This window comes from Furipterus horrens, unplaced genomic scaffold, assembly GCF_987537825.1.
Source record: "Furipterus horrens unplaced genomic scaffold, mFurHor1.1.pri manual_scaffold_2, whole genome shotgun sequence".
NCBI lineage: Eukaryota > Metazoa > Chordata > Mammalia > Chiroptera > Furipteridae > Furipterus > Furipterus horrens.
Genome location: NW_028327172.1, coordinates 88,092,281 through 88,118,591, shown reverse-complemented (window position 1 = coordinate 88,118,591; position 26,311 = coordinate 88,092,281). Strand labels below are relative to the sequence as shown.

Here is a 26,311-nt window from a genome sequence, read left to right as displayed (position 1 = left end):
AGGTTAATTTGCATACAGTTTATTTGCATATGTCAAAAGTCAGGGGGCGGGGCCCAGCCGCCAGCACGTTTTGACAATGAAATAACAGGAGGCGTAGGCAGCACAGATGCCCCGAAGGAACTGGGCTGGAGGGAGGAGCCTTTGGGACAAGACGAGCACAGCCGCAGCAGAAGCCACACTCCCGTTTTTCACACTGACTGGACCGCCATGTTCTGACAAGTACGAGTTTCCTGTTCAAGGACTGGTTTTCCAAATTAAGACTTACTTCCAGAGAAGTGAAGGAGAAACCTCATCAGGCCCCAAACTTTGAACCCTTCAGCATTGTGACAGAAAATACTCAGGCTTGGGAGCCAGACAGACCTTGGGTAAATGTTGGCTCTATCTCTGTCTAGCTGTGCCATCTTGGAGAATTTCTCCCCAGAAGCCTCCTTTTCCTCATCTGTAAATGAGGCTAACAGGGCCTACTTGGTACCTTTGTGTGAGGATTAAATGAGAAAATGCCTTTGAAGCACACAAACCTCAGTGCCTGCCATACAGTAGGTGTTCAACCAGTCCTAGCCTCCTTTCTTTGGAGAACTCTGTACCATTAGCCAGGTCAATAAGCCTTCAGGGGAATGGGTGTGTAGCCAAAACGAAGTTAGGCCTAGGGCTACAAGACCTTGAATGATCTCAGTAACGCCTCTCCTGGTGCAAGCCTCCCCACTGCCTTCCGCCACTGAGGGTCAATCCGCTGTTTTTGCTTTTTCTCCCCAGCCCCACCCAGTGCTCCCCCAAACATGCCACATCCATACCCGTCACTGAGCCATTGTTCAGGCGGGCCTTTCTCTAGGAGGGCCCTCCTTCGTTCAGATCCTCCATCAGGCTCAGCTCAAGCTCCACCCCCACCTCCCATTCCCTAAGCTTTTCTCTGGCTGCTGAGAAACTTACCTTCCCCTCCCAGTGGCTCTTCCTGTCTGTGTCAGTACTCCCTCCTTCCCACACACTGCCCTGAGCTGTGGGTTAACCCTTTCCTGTGCTCCGTCTCCTTTATAAGCTCCTAGCAGGTGGCCATTTTCCCGTCTTTGATGTCTTCCACCATACCTGGGGGCCTGCTGAGCACATGGCTGGCGCTCCTTATCTCTTGAAGAAACAAGTCCTTCCTGGTCCCTGGGTCAGAAAGGACCCAGGGGGAGGGGAGAACTGAAGCTTTGGGAGAAGGCTGAGGTGAAGTGGGGGTGGGAAAGGTTTGGAGTTCTGCGGCTGCAGAGGGGAGCTGTGCCCTGGTTGCCCTCTGCAGTAAGCTTGGGAACCCTGGACCCTGGGGGGATTGTGGAGACAGGAATAGCAGCCCTATACCTCATATTCACATATCCCAATTATGGGGAGCCAAGTACTTTCATACTCTGTTTTACCTGGGGGTAAGGTAAGATGATGCAACCCTCCCTCTTTTGACTTTGAGACTCAGAAAGGGTAATTGGTCTTGCCTAAGGTCACACTGTTACCAAGCAAAGTGGCACTCGTTCAAGTGGAGCCTTGGTGTACGACCCAACAATTAGTGTTGAGGAAAACAGGTCTTTATTTACAATATTCCAAGCTGGGGGCGGGGGTGGGGGAGACTGTAAGCAGTCCTTCTCAGCGCCTTGTTCTCCCATGAGACCCAGTATGTCCCTTGCTCCCCAAAAGGCTATAAGCCCAGAACCAAACCCAATAGTTCCCCACCCCGTTAGCTCTCTCCTTCAGGATCTGGGGTATATTGTCATTCAGCCTCCATATAATAGTCCAGAAAAGCATGTGCTGTGTTACAATGGACTATGGTGAAGTCCAGGAAAGGCACAAAGCCTAAGAGAGTGTCCTCTCCATCAGTGTTCCCAGTAGCTCCCATCCATCTGTGCCTGGTTAGGTAGGTCCCACCCATGTCGCAGTGTTCTCCATGCTCTTAATCCAGAACCACATGGTACCGCCTTACATACCTGACCTCATGGCCAGCTGGTGGGGTTCACCTGCAGTCTTTGAAACCACCTGACCCAGCACGCAAAATGGCTCTCTCCTTTCCTTCTGCCTGGCTCCTTCAGGAAAAGGCTTGGCTATATCCTTGTCATTGATATGCAAAATATCTTAAACAGTATCATCTGCCCTCCTACTGACCCTAGCTACCAGCCTGCTATAGATATGCAAAGTACCTTAAAAGCTGTATTATTTACTTCTCGCATCCCCAAAACCATGGGCAGTGGGGACTTTTGGAGACCCCTGTTACATTAGCCCAGGTTGCAGGGCCAAACCCTGACTACAGACTACAGAGCTACTTCTCACATGGCTGCTACAACCTGCTGCTCCATCATGCTCCTCTAATGTGCTCCTTCCATCATGCTGCTTCTCATGGCAGACAGCGGGGCCCTTCTTCATCCTTTCGAACAGTGTGGGCCCTTTCTGCATGCCTCCCTCTAATTTTAAATGCTGACCCAGAGCCCCATACCTCATTGTTATGAAAAGTATCTTAAGCTGTACCCAGCACAGCTTCCTTTCAGGAAAGGTTGGGGCTATCACCTTGTCATTGATATGCAAAGTAGATGTCTTAAATGTACCTTTTACCTGGGCTGTAGTACAGCTATTTTCTAGCTACCAGCCTGCCTTAGATATGCAAAGTACCCCCAAAACTGTATTATCTTCTTCCCCCATCCCCAAAACCATGGGCTGTGGGGAGTTTGGGGAGGGCTGCTGCCCTGTTATAGCACAGCAGGCCAGGGGTGCGCCCCAGGAGGGAAGTAGCTCTGTCAGACTCCTCCCAGGGCTCCATCTGTTGTACCACACTTTCCTGCTCCTCTCAAAGCTTGCTGAGGCTTGGTCACTGCTCTGAAGTCTCAAGCAGGAGACAGAAGGAGGCAAAGCCCCAGCACAGAGGTCACACCAGACTCAGTGGTGCCCTTGGGCCCTTGCTACTCCCCTTCCTTGGTGTGGTGACTGCACGTGCCCATTACTACTGCAGCCACTCACCTGGTGTCTTTATACCAGTCTTTATCTTGGCATGTTGCAAGGACTTAAGGTGGTCAGTGCCTCAGTTTCCCCTTTATGGATTTGTTTACTCCTTTCACATGGCAGGTGGGGTGAGGCTAAATTAATGTTTATGGAAGAGCTTCTGCATTTTGGGCTGACAAGTGCCTCCTGATGGTAAAATATGAATCCGACGTAAGTGCAGAATGCTATTGTTTTACACCTGCGGGTGATGTTTCTTGATGGCAATGCTCTGTCAGAGACATAAGCAGAAATGAATGGTTAATCTAATCCTCCCCAACTTCCCAGATTCAGAAGATAGCAGTTCACATCCCAGGTGGGAGGTATATGAGGCTGCTCTCCTTTTGCTATAAATCTGCCCTTTCATGAGCCCTGACAGGTGGCTGGGCAATCCCAGCCAATTCATCAATTAAATCTACTTATTTGTAGTTGCTGAGGATCCTATGTCTGTGGCTCTGGCAAGATCTGAGGCCCTGAGTGCAGGAGGGCTGCTGTCTCTGGTCCGTGCTCCTGGTTGGAGGCGGGGGCTGGGGGGAGGCCTGGGAAAGAGGCTGTCTCAACAGGCAGGGAGGTGGAACAGACTTCCAGTCAGGACAGAATGTGTGTTTGGGGTGGGGTGGGATGGAGAGGAGAATCCAGCATGGGTTTTGTGCTTTGATCTGGCTTCAGAGTGGCACATACAATATAGAGCAGTTCCATCCCCAGGCTCTGAAAGTGAGGCCCAGTGGGTTCTGGTCCCAGATATGACACTTACACTCTGTTACTTTGGTAAATTAGTTACCTTTGTCTTAATTTCCTTGTCTATAAAATGGAAATATAATAGTAATATCCCCTAGAAAGTCATGCAGATGTGAAATCTGTGGTGGCTATTATTACTGCTGGTGATATAATCGTTACTGGGGCTATATCATACTTATCCTTAATTATGTTTTCTTTTTCTTTTTTGTTTCCTTTTTTTAACTCTTAAAAAATTTTAAATTTTTATTGTGATTTTTTTTCCCATTACCATTCAGTCCCCTTATACCTTTCCTCTTACCCTGTATCTTGTATCAGACAATTCCTGAATTCCTCTTCATCAGGAGTCTTTCTGAGGTTCCTAAGTCCATTTGTCAGGCACAGGATAGAGTCCTTCTGTTTTTTTGATGGATTTTGGCTCCCAATATCCATAAAGCTGCCATAGTGAGGGTGTCTGATTAACTAGGTTGTCTCAAGAAGCAGCCAGGACCCCAGGCTAAGTATTGTCTGAAATGTCAAGTCTGACAAAGGCCCCTCCAGGAGGGGTGTGTGTGTGTGTGTGTGTGTGTGTGTGTATAGTTGTATTAATTCTGTTTCTGGCCAGTTGAATATAGAAGTTGGAGACCAGTGGTATTTAAGGGAGGTGCGAGTCCCCTCTGTATTACTGTGGTGGTTACAATGATCTAATGGTTAAGAACTCAGACTCTGGGCTCAAGATTGCCTGCATCTGCATCCCAGAGCCCCCACTTACTGTTTGTGTGGTTTTGAGTAAATTGCTTTTATCTCTCAGTGCTTTAGTTGCCTCATCTTTAATCTGAGATAATAATAATGTCTATTTCATAAGGTTGTTGATAGGATTAAAAGAGGACATAGAAGTAAAGTGTTTACAGCAGTGCCTGGCACCTAGAAGATGCTTATGAAATATTTGTTGAATGAATCTTGATAAGGAAGTCTTTCAGAAGGTGAGCAGGCTTGGGGAAGGGGAACCTGGTAAATGTGGATCCTAAGAGAAGCTTTCCTAAGTCTCAGTTTGCTTATCAGTGAAATGGTGTCATTTCACAAGCTTGGAGAACACTCCAGTCACTGCGAGTTGGGCATCCTCTGAGCTTCTGAGGGTCTCCAGGTGGGCCGTTTTCCACCGGGACTGTCAGAGGGGAGACAGAGTGAAGAGGAGGTTAGGAAGGAGATGTTGCTCCTCCTCCCCAGAAATCCTTCAGCTGCTAAGGGTGTTGGGCCTGGTGGGCACAGCAAATGCCTTTGCTGCTGAGAGGATGCCCCTGACACTTCAGCAAGCAGCCCACGAATCTGTTTTCCACCACTGCTGCTAATGGCTTCATCACACTTTTTATGAGATGATGTGAATTGCTCTGACCAATGAGGCTTAATGGCCTCCCTCAACAAACTGCCTGGTATATTCTTCTCCCTGGAGGCTCAGCTCAGAGTTAAGCCAAGAATATTAATACAGTCCAGATTCAGGCCGTCCCCCTCCCCATAAATTGTGGAAATTGAGGTCAAGTTGGGTCCCTCTCAATGTTCTTTAAACAAGCAGCAGAGTGGTTTGTTTGCTCCTTGATCTTCCTGGTGGAGAGGGAGCGGCTTCCAGTGGGAGTCCTGGGAGCAGGCTCTCCTTTCCTCTGAATTTGCTGCTATTTGTTGAGAGGTGGCTCCTTAGTAGGAAGGGAGGTCCTTTGCTGAGATGAGGGTTGCAGACGGCTGTCCTCCCTGTGAGGTGGCCCCGCCGTTGTCAGGTAGCAGCAATCGTGTGAGTATGTTCTCTGTGTGACTGAGTGTTGCGATGACAACATGTCAGAGACGCATGGAGTCTTGCAGCCTTGTCCATCCTCTCCCCATTTTACAAGCTAAGGAAAAGGCAATCAGAGTGGGGAAGGGAGTTCCACAGTCATGTGAGGGCCAGGTTTAGAACCAGGGTGGGTCTCTTGCTCCCTGAGTTCAAATTTATCCACCCACAGTACCACTGGTCCTCATCAGCCCTCTGGGGCTATGCATTTTCGAAATTGACCTCCAGAGGTGGAAGACCTTGAGAGTCAAGGTCTCCTGGAGTGTTCTATCTTCCAGGCCACATTCCTACTTCCTTTAGCCAGTCAGCCCTCTTAGGACATGGTCTTAGATCTCTTACCTTTCAGCTATGGTGTGATAGAAAATGCACTAAGATCCTCTTTAGGAACAATGGCTTCAAATTTCAATTCTGTGGCTTATTAGCTGTGTCATCTCAGGCAAATCACATAACTATTCTCAGCCTATAAAAGAAAATAGTTTAAAAAAGAAGAGGAAGAAATGGTGACATCTCCTCTCAGGATTGTACAGATGAACTGAGGTATTGAGGTGTGAGCCTGCCTATGTAAAGTAGCTGCTCAATAAATAATGGCTTCAAACCCTTCAACATAGCAGAGTGGCGTCCACCTCTCTCCATGGACTAGGCTTGTCATGGAAAATGAGATGTTTTAACTTTTGCCATTCCTGTGTCAGACTGGAAGATCCTGTAGGGCAGGAACTGCCTCATACTCAACTTTTGCCAGTGCCTGGTGTATAGTCAGCACTCAGCAAGTGCATATTGAATGGCTGGTGCTTGACTGTTATATGTGTGGGCTTTTGCATGTCTCCTGGCCCTTGAGGGTGTTATTAGAGAGCCACTAACGAAGCCTCTCCCCTCGCCTCCCCCGCAGCCCGCCCTGATGATGTCGGCACCAGCCTCTACTTTGTAAATGACTCCTTGCAGCAGGTGACCTTTTCCAGCTCCGTGGGGGTGGTTGTGCCCTGCCCGGCTGCAGGCTCCCCCAGCGCAGCCCTTCGATGGTACCTCGCCACCGGGGACGACATCTATGATGTGCCGCACATCCGGCACGTCCATGCCAATGGGACACTGCAGCTCTACCCCTTCTCCCCCTCCGCCTTCAATAGCTTTATCCACGACAATGACTACTTCTGCACAGCGGAAAATGCTGCCGGCAAGATCCGGAGCCCCAACATCCGTGTCAAAGCAGGTACAGGAACTATGGCCTGCTCCCCTGCTGGGGAACTCAGTCTGAAGGGCCGGTATGGGGACGGGCAGCATCCATCATTCTGAAGATATGGGCGTAGCATTCTAGCACGAGGGGCAAGGGGAGATTTGGGTACAGTCAGGCCCTCAAGGAGAGTTTTGTTCTTCGGAATCTTATCTCTGCCACTTCCTGTGTGTCTTTAGGCTGAGAACACACCTTTCTGAGTCTCAGTTTCCTCATCTGCAAAGGTTATACCAGTTTATCACCACATGTGGTCATTAAATGAGATAGCACTCATTTAAATTAAGTGCTCATTTCAGTGCTTGACTCATGGGAAACATTGAGTTTCTTTCTTTAAAAAAAAAAACAACCCTTTTTATTGAAATAGAATATATAGAAAAGAGCATTTATTATACATATAGCAGCCTGATGAATTTTCACAAAGTTTAAGATATACCAGTTCAAGATATACAGTATCAGTAGCTCAGAAGACCCCCTTATGCCTTTTCTATCACCATTCCATAGGGGAAACTGCAGTACTGACTTCTAACACTGTTGATGTAAATGGATCCCTACAGTATGTATTCTCCTGAATCTTTTGCTCACTATCATGTTTGTGGGATTGACCCCTACTGCTTTGTGTAGGTGAAGGTCGTTCATTCTTTGCTGTACAGTCTTCTGTGGTTTGACTGTACTGCACTATATCCATTCCATTGCTTATGGACATTCGAGTACAATATATCTCATCAGAACAGGCATTTAGGTGAAATTCATGATGAAGAACTTAGCAATGAAGGAGTTTGGTCTTTGGAAGAGTTAATGGAGTCGAGAAAGTGAGAGGTTCTGAGATGGTCTCTTTAAAGAAAACAGAAAACCCATTTCTCTGAGTTAGGTCTGGAGGCACAGAATGACTTAGCTCAGCTACTCTTAACTAGGGTGTCATGCTATGCTGGCGTGTCATCGTCAGTTGTGAGGTGTGCTCAAACAGTAAAAAAGCACTGAAGTGCGGGAAATGGTTTTCTTAGGAGCACTTTTTGGGTGGGAGAGGACAGATAGCATTCCAACCAGCCTGCTGCAGTGACACCAGGCCTGAGATCCACCATCTTTCCTGGCAGAGGAAAGTGAGCTCTGGAGAAGGCCCCCTAAGCCATATGCCTAGTGACAGATCCTGCAGGATCTCTGACTCCCTGGGTCTTTCTGATTCAGAAGTGCCTCTCATGAGAACAAGGTTCCAAGTAGCTGGGGACCCGTGTTTATAGGGAATGAGAAGGGGTAGCAGTTCTTAATCAAAGAGCTGATTTTCTTCCGTTTTGTTTGGGGGGAGAGAATGAGCTCTTCGAACCCCAGGCCATGCTCAGAGTATCACCCCTGGGGCTTCCCAGCCAATCGCTTTTCAGGAGCAGGTCCTCTGCTCTGTTCCTCTAGTAATACCAGGTGTCTGGCTGGGAGCACTAAGGCCAGGATTTGGAGCCCAATTTCGGCCTCCGCAAGCTAAAAGGAAGTGATTTACTTTTCCTATTACATACCCTTCATTGGGTTAGGATGCAGTATTTACAATAATTCTATAAAGTGTTTCTTACAAATGAGGGGACTGTGACAAAGAAGGGTTAAGACAGTTCACCAAGGGTAGGTGGCCAGATGTAGCTATAGTGGCACAACATTGTTGCCGTGCCTTCCTTCCACGTGCCAGGCCTTATACATGCTGCCATTATTATTATTATTACTTCCTTTACCAAATGAGGAAGCTGAGGCTCCTAGAGGTTAACTAGTTCTTGCCCAGGACACACAGCTACTCAAAGGCAGAGGAGGCAGATCCTGCTTGTCTAATACTGTTAACCACTGGCCTCTGCTGGTTCCCTTGACCTGTCCTGGGTGGTATGCACCCAAACCGCAGCCCTGTCCCCTCCTCTCCTCTGCTTCCCTCCAGAGTCAGCTTCTCTTAGTCTCCTCTGTGTGTTCCCCACATCCACAGCAGTGCCATGCCCAGACCCACAGAAGAGTGGGCCATAGTCCCACAAAGCCCAGTTGGCAGTGCCTCCCTCCACTCCTCTCTCTTCCACCTTAACTGTATCTCTTCCCATTACAGCCACAAAACAGAGATGGGAAAGAATGAAGGCTGGGGGGAGGGCCGGGGAGGGCTGGCCCTACTGGAAACACAACCAATTAAGAGGTTCTTGATGGAGGCAAAGGGGCTGCAGGTGCATAGCCAGAGGGGCTACTGGGCCCGCAAGTGTCACCCTGGCAACCCTGGCAGAGAGAGCAGGAGGGCACACTGCCCAGGTGCCTGCTGAGGGACAAGGTCGGTAGGCAGTCGGGCTCTGGAGACTCCAGTTCTGCTTGGCAGAGGAGGGGTGGTAGAATGGAGTGAACCCTTGGTGGAGGCCAAACAGAGGAGGACAAGCCAGGCCCCTCAGGCCCACCCCTAAGGCTGGGCTAGCCCACCCACAGGACCTGACACGTAGAGTGGTGGCAGGTAACAGCACCCCACAAACCAACCCTGGGACTCAGGTGGTGGTCTTCATTGCACTGAGGGGAAAGAGATGCTTCTGAAGGCAGGAGAAAGTCTAGAGTTCAGGTGTAGGCAGTGTCAGGAGTGGGCAGAAAGCCAGGAAGCTTTGTTTTGGAGGATCTTGGAGATTGTCCGTGTCTCTGCATTCTGCATTTTCAGAAACAAAGATATAAATACTCTCTCAAGTAAAACCACCAAACCCTCCAGTTCTTCTTCTATACTCCATTTTCCCAAACTGCTTTTCACATTGAGTGGCACAAAAATCTGTTGTTAGATCATGTGTCAGTTTTTATTTTGGCAATCTGTGGTCACTGTGCCCAAGACTCTTGCCACCCTGGGCCCAGGGATAATGTAGAAAATCAAGTTTGATTTCCTTAGATGAATTCTAACCCATTGCCTTGTTACTCACACATGCCTTTGTTGAGTATGATCACACTTCACGGTCAGGTGCTTCCCTCTGGTCCCTCCAATTTCATACAGTTCGTTACTACTCATTGAACTTGGAAAGGTTAGAAGCTGAATTTATGATCTTGTGAAGGAAGGCTGGCTATTTCAGAGGGAGAGTGGGCTGCTCAGCAGAGTGGGAGTAAGACCATGGCAGGTACTTCGGGGCTGGGTAAGTGGGAGGTGGGGGAAGAGGTGATGGAGGCTGAGGCCTTGGGGTGCTGAGGGGGTTGAACTGGCTTTCTTGGGCACCTCGCCATGCCACAGTCAAGCCTTGTGATACTGTTCTCTTCCCTGCTCCTCATCTCTCTGCAGTTTTCAGGGAACCCTACACCGTCCGGGTGGAGGATCAAAGGTCAATGCGTGGAAACATGGCTGTCTTCAAGTGCCTCATCCCCTCTTCAGTGCAGGAATATGTTAGCGTTGTGTCCTGGGAGAAGGATACCATCTCCATCATCCCAGGTAAGAAAGAACTGGGACCCATGGCCATACCACCCTGAATGCTCCCAATCTCATCTGATGGAAGCTAAGCAGGGTTGGGCCTGGTTAGGTCTTGGATGGGAGAAAAAACTGCAGGGCCACAGCAGGCAGGGGGCCTGGGGTGGGGAAGCAAGAAAGCAGAGGTGCTGAGTTGGTCATGTGGAGCTCACCAAGATCTTGAGGTCAGTTCCGGTGAGCAGTTTGTTACTGTTCTGGTGATGCTTCGGCAGAAAAAAGTGTCCTTGGTCTCAGGTCGGTACATCTCTGTGTGGCCTGGTGAAAACCCATGGCCAGCAGCCTGTGCTGGGTGTGTAAAGCTCCCATTAGACACTCACCAAAGGAGTGGGGTCCCCCTCCTTCCTACCCCTGAGTCTTTTCTTGCCTTTGCCCTTACGGATTGGAGTTAAGGTTGGAAGCACCTCATTCGTGAATGGTTGTGGGGAGAGGAGGATAAGATGCTGGTTTGTGGGCCGTGTTTGTGATCAATTTTTTGCAGGATGATATGGGACTACTTTTCCTGAGTTAGCTAAAGACTCCATCAGAATTCTAGCTGGCTCACTCCTTGCCTGCACTGGGAGAAGAGGTTAATCATGTTGTAGGTTCACCTTGTCGGAGCTGCTGTGATTGTGAGCCCTTCATTATTGGTCCCTTTTCCCTATTCAGGGTTGTCCTTCAACAGGAAAACAGGTCTAGAAATCCCAAGAGGACCTCAAGTCCTCAAAATGCTTCCAGGCCTCCAGTTGTAAAACTGTGGTTTCCCCCTCTTCCACTTGTTCCAGCATCTCTCCCTTCATCCTGGCACATTGCAGAGGCTTTCCTGCCTTTTCATCCTTTCTCTACCAATGACCTTGGTTTTTCTTTCTGCCAAATGGAGGAACTTGACCTGACGCTCTCTGAGTGCCCCTTCCACATTGATGTCCCATCACTAGTCATGTGAAATGATTCTAGTTGCTCCAGGTTTTCAGGTTAGTTGGGAAAGACAGGCTTCTCTGCATGGAGCCTGTAAAGCAAGGCTTCTTAATCCTGTGGTGCACTCGAAGCCACAGTGAGCTCTTTATTTATTTATTTTCAAGTTTCAAGAATCCATTAATCAGTGTAAACCCCCACACAATACAGCAGCATGTGTATACGGTGAGCTCTTTTCAATCCTGCAGTGTGTGGGGCCAGCCCCCAGCCAGAGCGCCGTCTCTAGGAGTAGAGCGCTGGGCCCCAGCAGTTGTGAAGCTCTGGGAGCTCCAGTGTATAGCTGGAACTAATGCCTGGTCACATTTACAGCTAATGTGGCAGGAAGCTTTTTGAGACATTAATTTGTGTTTTGCTCTTGGCACTTCTTCCTTCTCTTACTTCCAAGCAGATGGCCAGACCATTATATCTCCTGGCCTCAGAACTTGTAGTGGGGCAGGAATCCGAAGCTACTTGAAGACAGCTGCTCCTCCTGCCTTTTGTAAAACCACAGTGAACAAGAAAGGTTAGGATGGATACTCTGGCTGGGGAGGAGGGCCTCGCCTCTAAAAGCAACAAATACATAGGAGATACATGAATACCACAGAGAGGGATGGTGCTATAGGAAGTTGTCGAACCTCACTGGGGTGACTGTGTGTGGCTCCATGTGGTCTAGGACTAAGAGGCTGGTGTTCTTGTGTCCAGATGAGGCATGAGGTGCACAACTCAAGACCCAAAGGGATAGTGCAGACAGGGACAATGGACTGGTGATGGCCAGAGAGTCCCTAGACACTGCCACCTCTATGTGGGAAACCTCAGTGATGGAGACTGAATGTCCTATCTGTCCAACAAAATAAGGTTGAAAGTGATTCAAAGAATATACAGAACTGTGGTATCTCTTATACACTTGGGTTTATGGACTAAGAGTTATAGTCATTAAAATAATAAGAAGGAGAAGGAGAGAAGAAGGTGAGGAGGGGAAGAGAGGGGGAGAAGGAATTTTGAGTGCTTTCTAGATGCCAGGCACTGAGTTAAGAAACTTTTCATGTATGATCTCATTTTATCCTTACAAAATGTCCTTAAGTGTATTTTCCCCACTCTACTTCATGAAAGAAGGAACTGAGGCTCAAAGAAGTAAAGTAACCTTCTGGGTCACAGTCTAGGAGAGTGGCAGGGCTTGAACTCAGGTCAGTTTTCTCACCCTGCCTCCTAGCACCTGCACCAATGTATCCATGAAAGGGTTACAACAGAGGCTTCTCTGCTGCAGGCAATGAGGCCCTTGGCCTCTGGAAGGGGAAAGAAAATCAATGTTGGTTTTTAGGGAAGGCTTTTAGGAACGGAGTTGAGTGCAATGATTAAAAGCCTAGATATCTAGGACTAGACTGCCTGGGCTTCAAACTCACTCCGTTGCTTACCAACTGGGCAAGTTATTTACCCCCTTGGAGCCTCAACTTCCCCAACTATAATAAAATGAGGATGATGATGAACTACCTTTAGAGCTTGATTAAGAATGAAACGAATTCATATGTGTAAGATGACACACTGAGAATGGGCTGTCGCTGTGAGGATTATTAGGTGCAGGAGAGTGTTCCCATCTGTGCTGCTGTTTCCTGTTGCGGAGTGTGTATTTTTATGTCATAGGGTCTATGTTCTGCACTAGACAGGCTTCCCAAGGATGGGAACTAGATTGTTTTCATGCATATTCTCTGGCTTCTAGCATGCCCCCTAGTACACTCAGGGCAAATGCTCACTAAATGTTCAGCGAATGCCTAGTTGCGTGGTAGGGAGTTTCGAAGGAATATGGGAACAGTGTGGACAGAGGAGTTGAAATAACAATGGGTGGTGGGCATGGGGTAGGAAGGAGCCCAGCTCAAAGAGGAGAGAAGGAAGGTTAACTTGGCTCCTGTGCTTAGGAACTGGAGGCAGTGAGCTTCCCCAGGTTCTTCAGGGCTGCCTTTCATGTCAGTACTGGGCTGGTGGCCCCAAAGGGCATAATTATCAGGGAAGTTGGCTTGGTGCTAATCTGCAGGGCTCTGTTCATCTTTGGTTTTGCAGAATCCATTTCATTCTTTTAGTTTTGGAGAATCTTCCTCTTCTGCCTAGCCCTCCAGCCCCATCCATTATCATTCTAGATCGCTCCATAGTTACAGTTTAGATCTCTGGACAGACTGCCTAAAGCACATGAATTCAATTAACACCCTCTCAGAGGAATCCATGAGAACCAGAGAGAACAGAGTTTTGCTTTGGCCAGGCTCTGTAGCTGAGGGGGTAGAACTTGGGCCCAGTGTTGGATACTTTAGCTTTGGAAATGCAAATTCTTTATTCTTTTTTTTTTTCCATAAAATAGGATTCTCTGCCATCCATAATCACACTGTACCAAGTGTGTGCCTGATTGTGTTGTCTGTGAGGTTGGAAGGCAGCCACAATGAGGGGGAGAGCTAATGATTAGGTTGCCTTGAGGTTAAGGAAGGACCTGGGCCCTGGTCACGCCCCTTCCCAAGGCTTCTGGAGCAGGAAGAATGATGTTGACTCTGAACTCTGGATCAGCAAGGCTGGGCTCAGTTTCTTTACCAAGCACAGGGCCAGGAGGAGCAGGTGCTAGAGAGCAGAAGGAGGGACAGAAGCTGATGTGGTCCAATCAGGCTCCAGGAGTCAGTCATCTCCTTTGGAAGAGAAAGTGCTGTGGGGAGGGCTGGGTACAGGCCGCTGTGAATGAAGGGCCTGCCCTTCAGTGGTTTTCTCTGAAAGGCTTTGGAAGGAATTAGAGGCTTGGGGCCTGAACAAGCTCTGTGAGTTGGGAATTTGCTCACAGATTAGCCTTCCCAACTGCCCACAATTGGGAGGCGCAGGCAAGCTTCAGGAGCTGGCCACTGAAACTAAGCCGTTTTTTGGCTGTGCTTTTCTCAGGGGTTGTAGAGGCTGGAGAGACAGCCCCAAAGTGCTCTCTTTCTCCAGAGCTACTTAACACACCTGCCCCTTTCTGCCCCCCCTTTCCCCTCCCCCAAGCTGGTCATCTTCCTTCTATCAGGCTATTTAAAGATGTGTGGGTAAAAGCACAGAGCCTTTCACCTGTGATCGGGCAGAGTCCTACCCCTTCGTTCTCTCCCGTGGACTTGGTCTTGAGGTGAACTGGCTCTTCTGAGCAGGTGGCATGGGGTTAGTAGGGCAAAAGGCTGTGCACGAACATAAAATTTATGCCTCCCATGAAGCCAAGATGTTTAATTTCCCAACTGCATGATCACCATTACAATGCAAGTTATGGGATATAAAGATAAATCCAGCCCTGTTTCTAAAAGCTTTTAATTTCCACCAGACCTGAGTATATCAATGCTCCTCCTATGGGAGTTTCCTGGTATGCTCTTCACCAGCATCCTGACTGGCTGTCTTGGCCCCAGCGGGAAGTTTTGGACACAGCTCAAGTGCAGGCCAGATGTATTTGCTGTCGTTCTGGAAGACAAGCTGGATCAGCCCCCTTGTCTATGCGAATGGGGCTCTTGAATGCAGGGTTGTCATCATGCCTTGGCCAGGCTGGGCACACTGTATGTTGGGGAGGGGAGGAGCAGGCACAATGAAGAATCTGGCCAGAGAGGTCTTTTCTGAAAAGTGGGCAGTGCTCCCTGACCACAGCCCACCTGTGCCCAAGCTGAGAGTCTATGAACCCACCACCCTTCTTCTACCTCTCTCATTTTCCCCAGGGTTCCAGATTGTTCATGGGTTTTTGTACCTCTTTTCATTTGATCCTGTTGTCTCCTCTGACTGGACTGCACCAGTTCCTGCTCTCCTATGGATACCCTATTCCTCTTTTGCTTTTTAAACTTAGTTCACATGCACCCTCTTCCATGAGGCCTTACGTAACCCGAGGCAGAACTTCTCACTCCTCTGATTTTATTCCTGGAGCACTTACTTCATTCTGTCTTACGTCATAGGCGATGTTTCTGTCTGTCTGCTGCAGGAGGGAGTAACCCTTGTCCTTTACATCTCTTTTTCCCCAGGGTCTTCATAGCACCCGCCACAGCATAACAACAACAACAAGATTAATGATAATCTATCATGTATTGAGACCTTTCTTGTGTTAGGCATTTTATATATATTTTATCTCTAATTTTCACAATAACTCTTTAACAGAGATAACATTTTTTTTGTTTTTTGTTTTTTTCTTGGTTTCTTCTGATCCCCTAATTTTATAAATGAGGACAGTGAGACCCAGGAAGTTAAGCAACTTACCCAAGGCTGCACAGCTAGGAAGCAGCCTGGATTTGAGCTGGGGTCCTCTGGGTGGCGCCACTTCCTGCTGCCTCTCCAGAGCAGGCTCTTCATTAAGAATGGACTGTCCTTGGGTTCCAACATAGGAGGAGGGCCTGTCCCTGTCTCCTGCACTTGCCTGAGGACAGATATGTGTCACCAGCCCTTGCACTGACCTCTGGCTGTGTGTGTGGTGATTAGAGGTTTTGGCTTTTCTGAAGGGCAGCCGATCTCTCTGTAGCTGAAAGATCAGTGGACAAAGCACTCATTCTAACAAGAAGGCTTATTGAGTGCTGGCTCTGTTTTTGGCCCAGTGGAAGATACGGAGCTGATCCTGATCTGGAAATTTAGGAATGAGGCCATGTTTTTAGCTCGATGAGCAAGGATGGAGGGTCTCAACGTTATAAACAATCAAATATGATCTGGGTTTACTTTGGAAAACAGATTCAACTTGTTTCTTTCATTTTGCTCAGGCTGTCTCTAAGGCTACTTTGGATCCCAGGAGTTTACACCAGCGTGGAGGAGGGATAGCAGAGGAGACAGAGATGCGTAGGGCTACGCATCCAGTTTGGACACATGTGGGCTACAAGGGAATGGAGTCACAGACTGTCAGAACTTGAAGGGCCTAGAGCCCATTATCCCAGCCACCTCATTACTGATGAAGAAACCCAGGCCACAACCAATGCTCACTCATGCCTCCTTTGCCCTTCTCTCCTGCTCATTCTCAGGGCGCGTTACTGTGACTACTCATGGGGTGCTTCTCTTTTACTACCAGACTTTTTCCCTCTTTATCTAAAATCTACCTATCTTTCAAAGTCTGATTCAAATACTACTTTTTCCATGATGTCTTTCCCAATTTCTGCTAAGAATGGATTTACAAATCACCCAGACTAACCTCCTATGGAATCCTTTTCTGAACTCCCTCAGGACTTTATCAGTTCCTTGCACAAACACTGGTCATACTTTGTCCTGTAATATTTTAAGATCTGTGCTATTCCCACTACCAGAATGTGTAATCATCAAGAACAAGGTCTGTATTTTATTCAGACCCCTCTCCCCTCCAGTGCTAATAAGATGATTAACGATGATGACAAAATGCCAATCTCTTCCCAACTGGACTGTCATGTGGCAAGAAGGCAGGACGGAGGCCTGCCTGAGGTCAGAGAGAAATTTGGTGGTACTACAAGAGTTAGGCTTGGTGGTCCCTGGTCTCCATTACACCGAGCTGCTTCAGAGCTGTCCAGAAGGAGACCACTTCTGTGGGTTCCTCCTGTGTGACACTCTATTGTTGAGATGCAAAACTGGGGCTCTCTGCTCTCACCTATTTAGAGGCATGGGAAAAATGGGCTAAGATGGTCAGCCTTTGCTAATATGAAATAGATGATATGCTTAAGGCAATTTAACAAATGGGGTTTGGGCCCCTGCTGGGCACTAGGCACATTGTCAGGCCTTGCAGAGGAATCCAACTTGACCATGACCTACTTCTTCCCTTCAGTAGTCCTTATCTAGGGCTTACAGTACCTTCCAGTGAAGAAGGTGCTACAACAGAGGCTGGGATTCTTCCTGATAGCAGCAGCTCAGTGGGGCTCATGAATGGGGTGGAGGCCTGCATTCAGGCCTTGGAACACATTCCCAGGCCAAAGATGCAGAAACAGCATTGAGGCAGAGGTGACAACAGAGGCAAAGGCAAGCAGTCCAGGAGAGAGTGGGTGGTCTGGGGACATGGCTGGAGGGTAAGTAGAAGTGGGGAGAGAAGTCTGAAAAGAATGCAGGACAACTAACTCAGGAAGGTCCTATCTGGTTCCAGGAAAAAAAGAAAACAACATCATAATAATGACACTTACTCAGTTGCCAGGCTCTGTTCTAAGCATTTTATATGTTTAGTTCATTTAATCTTCAGATCAATTTGAAGGTGAGGGGACTGTTATTCCCTATTTTACAGATGAAAAGACAGAGGCACATTTTATTAACCAATGTCACCCCGGTAAATTTAATAAAAAAGAAAAAAACACTGAGGCACAAAGAAGCTAAGTGAATTGCCTAAGGTTAGTAAGTGGTAGTCCCACAATTTAAACTTTTGCATTCAGACTCCATTACTTGTGCTCCAAAACATTACATTATATTACCTCACAAAAAATTAATATACATAATATATGTATATATACATTAATATACATTATACACACACACACACACACACACACACACACACACACACACATATATATATATATATACATACTGCAAATTGACCAGAAAAGAAAACAATACAAAACTGGATGACATATATGAGCGGACAATTTCCAGAAGCGGTAGTGGGATGTGGCAGAAAGAGCACCCTAAGCAAGTCACTTTCAAAGCCTGAATTTATTCACCTATGAAATGGGGACAATGAAATCTGTTACACATGGAATCCTTTAGATGAAAATCAAGCCTCTGGAGAGACTTGAACTCTCAGATGGAAGACTGGCCTCAACACAGCAGGGAAATTGCCCACCCAGCTTCATGTCGTTGCCCAACCTTGGGCTGTGCTACCGTGGGTGCTGGACTGGAAACAGAACACAGGTTGGCCAGCGTGCAGCCATGCAAAGCAGCAGTCCACTGGGATCATGGATTAGAGAATGGCTCCCCTTGCACGTGATCTTGTGAAAGCCATAGCAGCAGAGGCTAGAGTGGTGATCACGATGATATTTCTAATTCCAAAAGGCCATGATACTATCTGGGCCGAACGAGGGAAACAAAATGGCTAAGATACAGTATTATCAATCTCTGTGTTCTCTCGTGCCTTGCTTGCATGGTTCCTGATCCAAATTATGTTCAGGTACAGAATGAAGGCATGTAGTTTGGTACCAACACAGAGAAGATCAACTCTACAAAATACTTGGGTCTAATCTGTTCAAAGTGCTCAAACCCTGGTTCATTAATAAGTAATTGCACTAGACAGTTTATACAGTGTTTTTACATTATCTCATTCACTCCTCATAGTAACCCGTAGGACCTTCCCCATTTTACAGACAAGGAAACACATGCAGTAAGGTTCAGTGACTTGTGCAGTTAGCAGAGAAGCGGAAGGGGAGGAAATAAACATGGATTAAAACAAATGTGTATGCAGGGTTCTGTGGCATTACCTGCATGTTATCTCCTTTAATCCTCTTTTTGACCCTGTGAGGGAGACATGCTATCCACACTCTTATGTGTAAAGGAAATGTGATTCCGAGGGGCCAAACAGTTTGCTCCCAGTCACACAGCCCTTCAGTGGGCTTGGACCCAGAGCTTTTGTCTCCAAAGTCCAATCTCTTTCCTTGTAACACACTTCTGTGACTCCAGTCTGAGGACTTACCCAAGGACCCAGGACAACTGCTATTTTTCTCACTAAGGCACTTGTAGCTGGCCCTTAATTTTGTTTTTGTTGTTGTTGTCTGTTTATTGTTTGCTTTTATGGGGAAGGGGGTGTCAGATTCAGATAGCCTTGTTTTCTTTCTTGGGGTGCAGAGAGAAAATCCTACTTTCTAATGCCTTAAAACAGTTTGTAGGTTAGAGATTACAAGGAAGCATTGAGAATAGCAAAGGAGTTCTCTTCCTAGTCAGATGGGTTAAATTGAAATAATAATTATAGTTATAATAATGGTTAGTAAGGAAATAAATGATCAGTCATTGAGCTCTTATGCAAGAAGTGTTTTTCACAAGTCATTTCATTCAATCTTCACAAGTGTTCTATGTAGTGGGTGGTATTATCTCCATTTTGTAGATGAGGAGCCTGAGGCACAGGGAAGTCCAGTCACCTGCCCAAGGCCATAGTGTGGCGGAGTGGGATCTGAGTCCAGAACAGTGTGATTTCAGTTCTTAGAGATTACTTGAGCCACCTCTCAAATTGTGCCCTGCTGCGTGTGTCATCTTCCATTTGTATGGTGCTCTCTGGTTTATAAAGCCAGTTCACTGGTATCATTTTATTTAATCCAACCCTATCTGTGGGAGACACATTCTTAACCTCATTTCACAGACAGGGAAACCAAGGCTTGGGTGGTTGAGGGGTCTGCCCAAGGCCATGAAGCCAGGGAAGGGTAGATCAGAACTCTGGTTTGATGCCAGTGCCCCAGGAATTCCTGAGTCCCCACCTGGAGCACATTCCTGCAGCTCCCAGGACCCCTTCCAATCTCCTGGCAGCAGGCTGCTGTGCATTTGTCCACCATTTGGTTGGTTCCAGACCCATCAGATGCAGCTCCTCAGTCAAGCAGAAATGTGTGTGTTCACAGGTGCCTCTGGCAGTGTGTGCATGTGTTGCACTTGCTTTTCCATTTAGTTGATAGCAGGCACCACATTTCCTAAGCACCCACTGGGTGAATTTCAGCAGATATAAGACAGTTGCGGGCAAGCAAGGACTGTGCCCGGGGATCACGCTGTGGCAGTGGACACGGAACAAGTGGCATTGTTTGGTTAAGTCGGCACCTCTGTAAGTTACCCTGAAATCAGAGTGGAATTCTTTATAGAAGGTTATCTTACACATAAATCATCATTAGACTACCTCTTTTTTGTTTAATGCCTACCTAACTGAGCTGTAGTCTAAAAATGTGTGTTTAGTGAAGTCAAGGGTTGCAGTGAAATTATAGGGTTTTCAAAAACCCATTTGCTTTGCTGGTGTTCACATCAGAATCAATCTTGCCTTTAGTTCTCAATCTCATTGCAAACATGCAGTACTGCTTGCAGAATTCTGGCATTTAATGTAGGGTAACATTTATTCAGAAGAAGCCAACGGTGCTCACAGAATGGTAAAGCTATGTATAGATGGCACTTCCTGCCAAGCCTGTGATTTTGAACTCTGTTGCATATCAATGAGACGTCACTGCCAGAGCTGGAGTCATGCTGGGTACAAGGCTGGGGTTCCAAGCAGAGGCCTGCACTAGGTGGCAGTGGGAAGGGAGCCTACATTTGTAATGCCACAAGTCTCACTGCGTCAACACATAGTAGGCACTCAGACGATGGCTATTAATTGCCTGGATGGACTCTTTAAAAGAAGGTGACTGACCTTTGACTAGACTGTAGAGAGGATGGATTAAAATGAAGAGAAGGGTGCAGTTCTGTGGCTGCTAGAATAAAGCCTTCATTTGCTCCTGTTATGCCCTAAATAAGTAGGGCTTGCTTGACGCCCTTCTGTGATGGAAAAGCTGTGTAGCAAAACTAAAGGAAATGGACTCTGGCCTCAGAGAGACTTGGGTTCAAATCCTGGCCCTACTTCTTACCTGCCATATGACTATTTAAGTTCTTTAAGCTTTCTGAACTTCAATTTCCTAAGATGAGAGGATTAGAAAATATGTACTTTTTCTATATAGGGAAAACCTTTTCCATGTTATCTTATATTTTTCTATATAGACCTTTTTTCTATAAATAGATACTCTTCATGTAGGTTTTAGTTTTTCCTATTGCTGAACAGACACATGCTACAGGATTAGTCATCTTGTCCTTATGACTAGAAAGGTCTCCATTTGGAGTGAATTTTTAGGAGTGAGCATTCAGGTGTGCACATCCATGTGTGAGCATCTAGGTGTAAGTATAAGGAGTGAGTAACCAGCTTTTAACATCATGATATGAAGCATCCAGGAGTGAACATACAGAACTGAACATTCAGGTATGAGCATCCAGGTGTGAACTTCCCGGTGTGAGCATCCAGGAGTGAGCATCCATGTGTGAGCATCTAGGTATGAACATTCAGGAGTGAGCATCCAGCTGTAACATCTGGTGTGAAATATCAAGGAGTGAACATTCAGGTGTGAGCATCCAGAAGTGTGCATCTAGGAGTGGGCATTCAGATGTGAGCATTCTGGAGTGAGCATCTAGGAGTGTGAATCCAGGAGGGACTATTCAGCAGTGAACATCATGGTGTGAGCACATCCAGGAGTGAACGTTTGAGCATGTAGGTATAAGCATTAGGTGTGAGCATATGGGAATGTGAACTTGGCTGTTATTACACTGGGGTAATTTGGACTTTAGGACTGAGGGCATAAGGTAGGATGATGAGAAAACCCTTGTGTTGAGACAGAGCAGGATAAGCTCTGCTATCCCACAGGGCTGAAACCCGCTTCCTAACATCATGACTTTGGCCTGTGTATGCTACCAGGCATCTTGCTGTGTATGGAATCCTCAGGAACTTGGGCATACATTTTGTTGGTTGCCAAGTCCACCTGTACAGTGACTGCTAAGCCAGTTGGAACCAGAAACAGCCCTCTGCATTCCAGTACAGAGGGCTGTAGGGGCACAGGGGCACTAAGGCCTCAGAATTGGAAGTGTTTTCCTCTCACACCTAGAGATCTCCTCCCTCTGCTTGAGGGTCAGAACAGATCTGAATACTCATATCTTTAGGGATATGGACACTGCCAGAGTTCCGGAGTTAGCTGAGAAGCAGACTATAGAATGGGGAACAGAAACCTGTGACAGTGAGTGGCAGCAGGGCTGGATGTGGGGGGCAGCGGAGGAGTGTGGGCTCTGAGTTCAGCTTCTGCTTGTGCCCTGGAATCAGCCAGGTAGCAGCTGACCTTGGTCTTCTATGTGGTGGTCTGGTTGGCTCTCAGATCTTGTGAGGCAGAAGAAAAGGAAAGGGCTCGTATCTAGAATATTCAAGAGCCTGCTAGTACTGACGCAGGCCTAGGGAAGCAGTTGTGCAGAGCCTGATGGGCAGTTGTGTATACATACCCTCAAGGCCAGCACCCAAAGATCCATCGGGCTAGAGCTGGCAATGCCATAGTCTGTCGATGACATCTCCTGGATCTATCTAAATGGCTATGTTGGCATAAGCAACATTCGGTTGGTTGAATTTTCAGTTCATTATTTAATTTAGCAGATTTTTTTTGAGCACTTCCTGTGCACAAGATGCTGTGTTATATAAACAGTGATTCCCAAGGGTCTTTGCTTGAGGACATCAAGGGATTTGGAAAAATTCTTCTTCCTACACACCAAAGAAACTCATTTGAAGGAAAACGTGTGTGTGTGTGTGTGTGTGTGTGTGTGTGTGTGTGAATAATATGTATTGTGTAATTTGTACATTCTGAGCATGCACATATACAAGGTCTGTCCAGAAAGTATTCACCCACATAATATGAAAAACAGAGACATTTATTGAAGAAGATACAAGATAAAAGAAACATTGTACGTAGGACAATGATGCCTCGGTCCCTTTCAAAGTAGGCACCTTGGTACCTTACACAGTTCTCCCAATCATCTGCTGCCCCAATGTATTTTTTTGAATTTCACTGATGGTCTGAAATCTCTTCCCTTTCTAAGGTGATTTTAGTTTTGGAAAAGCCAGAAGTCACAGGGTGCCAAATCTGGGCTGCAGGGGAGCTGAGTTATCTGGGTGATGCGATGTTTCACAAAAAACTCTGCGCGAGATGTGATCCATGAGCAGGCATGTTGTTGTGATGAAGCTGCCAATCACCAGTTGCCCAGAGCTGTGGCTTTCTGAATCATCTGAATAGATTCCATGGAAGAATGTTCCACCTTAATGCAAAATTTGTTGCAAATTCGTTGCTCCACTCGCTCAGTCATTTTGAATGTGATGGCCACACAGTGCTCATGCTCACTCAGTGGCGTCTGCTGCCCACACTGACTTCTACAGTGAAGTTGTCATTGTTTACACATACATATTCTAGTCCATTCTCATTGGCTGCCAGGTTACATCAATGTTGTGCAAACCGTTCTCGTTACATAACAATGGTTGTACTTTTTCTGGACAGACCTTGTATATATTCACACTCATAGTTTTTGCCTTTGGAAAGCAGAGAGAGACTCACCTGTGTAGACTCTCAGAAGCACCTGGGGAAGAGACTCAAGGCAGCAGATGCCTGGCCTATTGTGTGTGGGCAGGTGCAGCGCCATGGGAGCATCCAGCTCTAGGGTGTGTCTGGTAAGTGTTCAGGTGTTGGCCTTCTTTCCTAAACGGAGAGGACAGTTTGTCTTTCCCCTCTTCATCTTTTGGGTCAGAATGTGGGGGGCCTTGGATCAGTCACTATTTAATGATGCCTGTTTGGTGTTGGAAGGATGGGTAGAGGCGTGGAAGATGTGGGGGACATTAACAGGTAAGATGACATGGGATGCAGTTGATCCCAACATGAGGCAGAGCGTGATGAGGGCACAGGAGAGGCGCAGGCTCTGGTGGCGCAGGGGCGGGGCACCCCATCTTCTGTGATTAGAGCAGGCTCACTTTAAGAAGTGGCGTTTCCTGTGGGTCCAGGAAAGCAGTTCGTTTTAGCAGGCTGAGCTCCTGCAGGGGGGAACCTTCCAGACCCACCAGCCCTTGACTTTAGAATCACCTGGGGAGCTTTTATAAATACTACTGTCCAAGACCAACCCCAAACAATTATCCAGGATCCTTGGGTATAAGACCCAGGCACCTGTATTTGTGAAAGGCTCCTAGGTGAGCAGCTGTTGTTGCAAACCCCTGTTATGCATACAGGAGGCCACAATGGTAAAACCTTGGTGCGCTGAGAGCAAAGACTGAGTTCTTGGGGGAAACAGCCTCATTTGCCTGGAACTCAGGATACATTTCGGGGTAGAGGGCGGTGATTGAGACTGCACTGAGCTATGTGTAATTAAGGGCAATGGGGAGCCATTGAAGTTTTTGAATGGAGAATAATCTGGAAGGACTTTAGGGAGTTTGTCTTCAATGATTAAAGATGTTACCAGAAACCTGGAGATCATCCCTGCTCAACCTCCTGGAACCCAGCTTGCCCTTGACTTCCCAGGAATGATCACTGGGCATCCTTCACGCAGGTGGGTTACAGACAGCCCACACTGCCATCGTTTTCCTGTCCCTTCCCCAGGTTGCTGTCCATACCCAGGGCTCCAGTAAGGCAAATGTGGGAGCTTGCTGGAGAGGCCTGTGCAAGGAAGGACCCCACCATGGCATACCCAAAGTTTAAGCAGTATGGAGATCTAAGGCAAACTGTACAGTCCCTTTTTCTTTATGATACCAGTGAGTTAAATTTGTACTGCGCTCTTACAGTTTACAATTCAGTTTATATAGATTATACTTTGACTCCCATAACAACTGTGTGTAGCATGGAACAGTTACCCCCATTTGGAGATGAGCAAACAGAGGCTCAATGACTTCATTCTACTTCCTCTCTAATTCCTCCTATATCAAGAGAAGGAAACCTTCATGACAGCAGGGAGGGAGCACCACGGGCCACCATTTGTTCTGCTACTGGACTGTGGGCCAGACACTATGCCAGGCACTAGCACAGATGTGGCCTCACATTTTATAGATGGAGTACCATGTTTTCTCATGGATCATGATGAATGGGAAAATGCTTAGCCTCACCAGCAGTTACACAACTGGATAGATAAAGTTCTTGCAGGTCTGTTTCATGAGCTTACCTTGTTTGATCTCATTTTATTTTCATGACAGATGGTATTATGCCCATTTTCAAATGAGGAAACTGAGGCACAGAGAAACACCTTGCCCGAGGCCAGTAGTGGAGTCAGAGTGAGCAATGAGGCCATGCTGTGCGGGCCTGCTTGTTGCAGGGCACTGGTGCTGCTCCTGCTTGTTGTGAGGGGTCTTGGGAAGGGTAAGAATAAAACACATAGCACTTGCCATGTGCTAGGCACTGTATGAACTGCTGTATACAAACCAACTTATTAGTTCTCCCAACATCATGATAAGTAAGGTAGGTAGAATTATCATCCCCATTTTAGAGGTGAAGAAAATAAAGCACAGAGAGGTGAAGGAACTCAAGGCTACACTGCTAGTGAGAGATGGAATGGGAACTCAATCACAGAGACCACTCTTCACCTCTAGGCCATAATATCTGGGTCTCCTGGTTTCCAGATGCAGGGTCTTTCACTGGACTGGGCTAGCAGGAAGAAGGGAATACCACAAAAGTCGGGCCTCCATCTGGGCTTCGGGTGTGGGGATCCAAGTCCTCAGTCTGGACTTGGCCAAGTGTGAGACCCCAGCTGAAGGCTAGGTGTCCAGGTGTGAGGCCTATATTTAGAGGCCAGGCGTCCAGCTGTGACCTCTTTAAGCACCTCTCTGCTCTCTGCATCTACCCTCTCTCCTTTGGATCATCTAATAGTCACCAGTTTCCCCTGAGTGTGGTAAAGATCAGGCTAGAACAGTGGGGAGGGAGCCTAGGGATTCCAGTTCCAGTTCTGTCACTAAATTATTTTTTGCCCTCTCTCTGGATATCAGTTCCCTCATCTGTAAGCAAAGGAGCTGAAACAGATGACCTCATAGATCTCTTCCAGTTTGGTTCAGTTTAACACACACCACTGAGCCCCATGTGCCCTTCACCATATATGTCCTCCTGGGGAGACAGACATGTTAAGAAAGGAACTCCAATACATGTATTTCATGAAGAAACCCTTGCATGTGTGCATAACAGGAAATGTCACAGCAGCCATGTTTGTGATAGCGAAAAATTGGAGAGCAATATGGATAAATTAAATGTTATATTCCTACAATGAAATGCTATACTGCAGGGGAAATGCATGAGCCAGAGCTTTACAAATCATCCTGGACCCGTCATGAAAAATGTTGAATGGAAAAAAGCAACTTGCAGAAGGATGCGTACATTATGGTACCATTTGTATAAAGTTTGAAAACATGGAAAACAGTAGCCTGTATTGTTTCTGGATACATACATATGTAGCAAAAGTATAAAACATGCATGAGAGTGATAAACACCATATTTAGAGCAGTGCTTACCTCTGAGGAAGGAGGCAATGTGCTCACTCAGGGAAATACAACTGTTTTCAGAATGTCTTATGGCTTAAAATGTTTCTTCTGTAAAAGATCTGAAGAAAACACAGCCAAAATATGCAGGGCTATTTAAATTTTTTTTTTTTCCTTTTATATATACATGATATATTTCATTAGAAAAGCACCCATTTCAACACCATTGGCAAAATGCTGGGAGAGAAGTGAGGTTACAGTTTGGGTCCCTCTGTGAGAGTCTAGGGTTGGTGAACATGAGATTCA

At 47.0% G+C, this 26,311-nt stretch overlaps 1 protein-coding gene across 1 annotated transcript in view; it reads left to right on the top strand.

The window, feature by feature from the left end:
- LOC150018996 (cell adhesion molecule DSCAML1-like) overlaps positions 1 to 26,311 on the top strand; it is a 144,115-nt gene that overhangs the window by 10,858 nt on the left and 106,946 nt on the right. The window contains exons 2-3 of the mRNA XM_090267349.1: positions 6,408 to 6,725; positions 9,991 to 10,137. Of these exons, the coding sequence (XP_090123475.1) occupies positions 6,408 to 6,725; positions 9,991 to 10,137 (465 nt within the window). The remainder of the gene's footprint in view (positions 1 to 6,407; positions 6,726 to 9,990; positions 10,138 to 26,311) is intronic.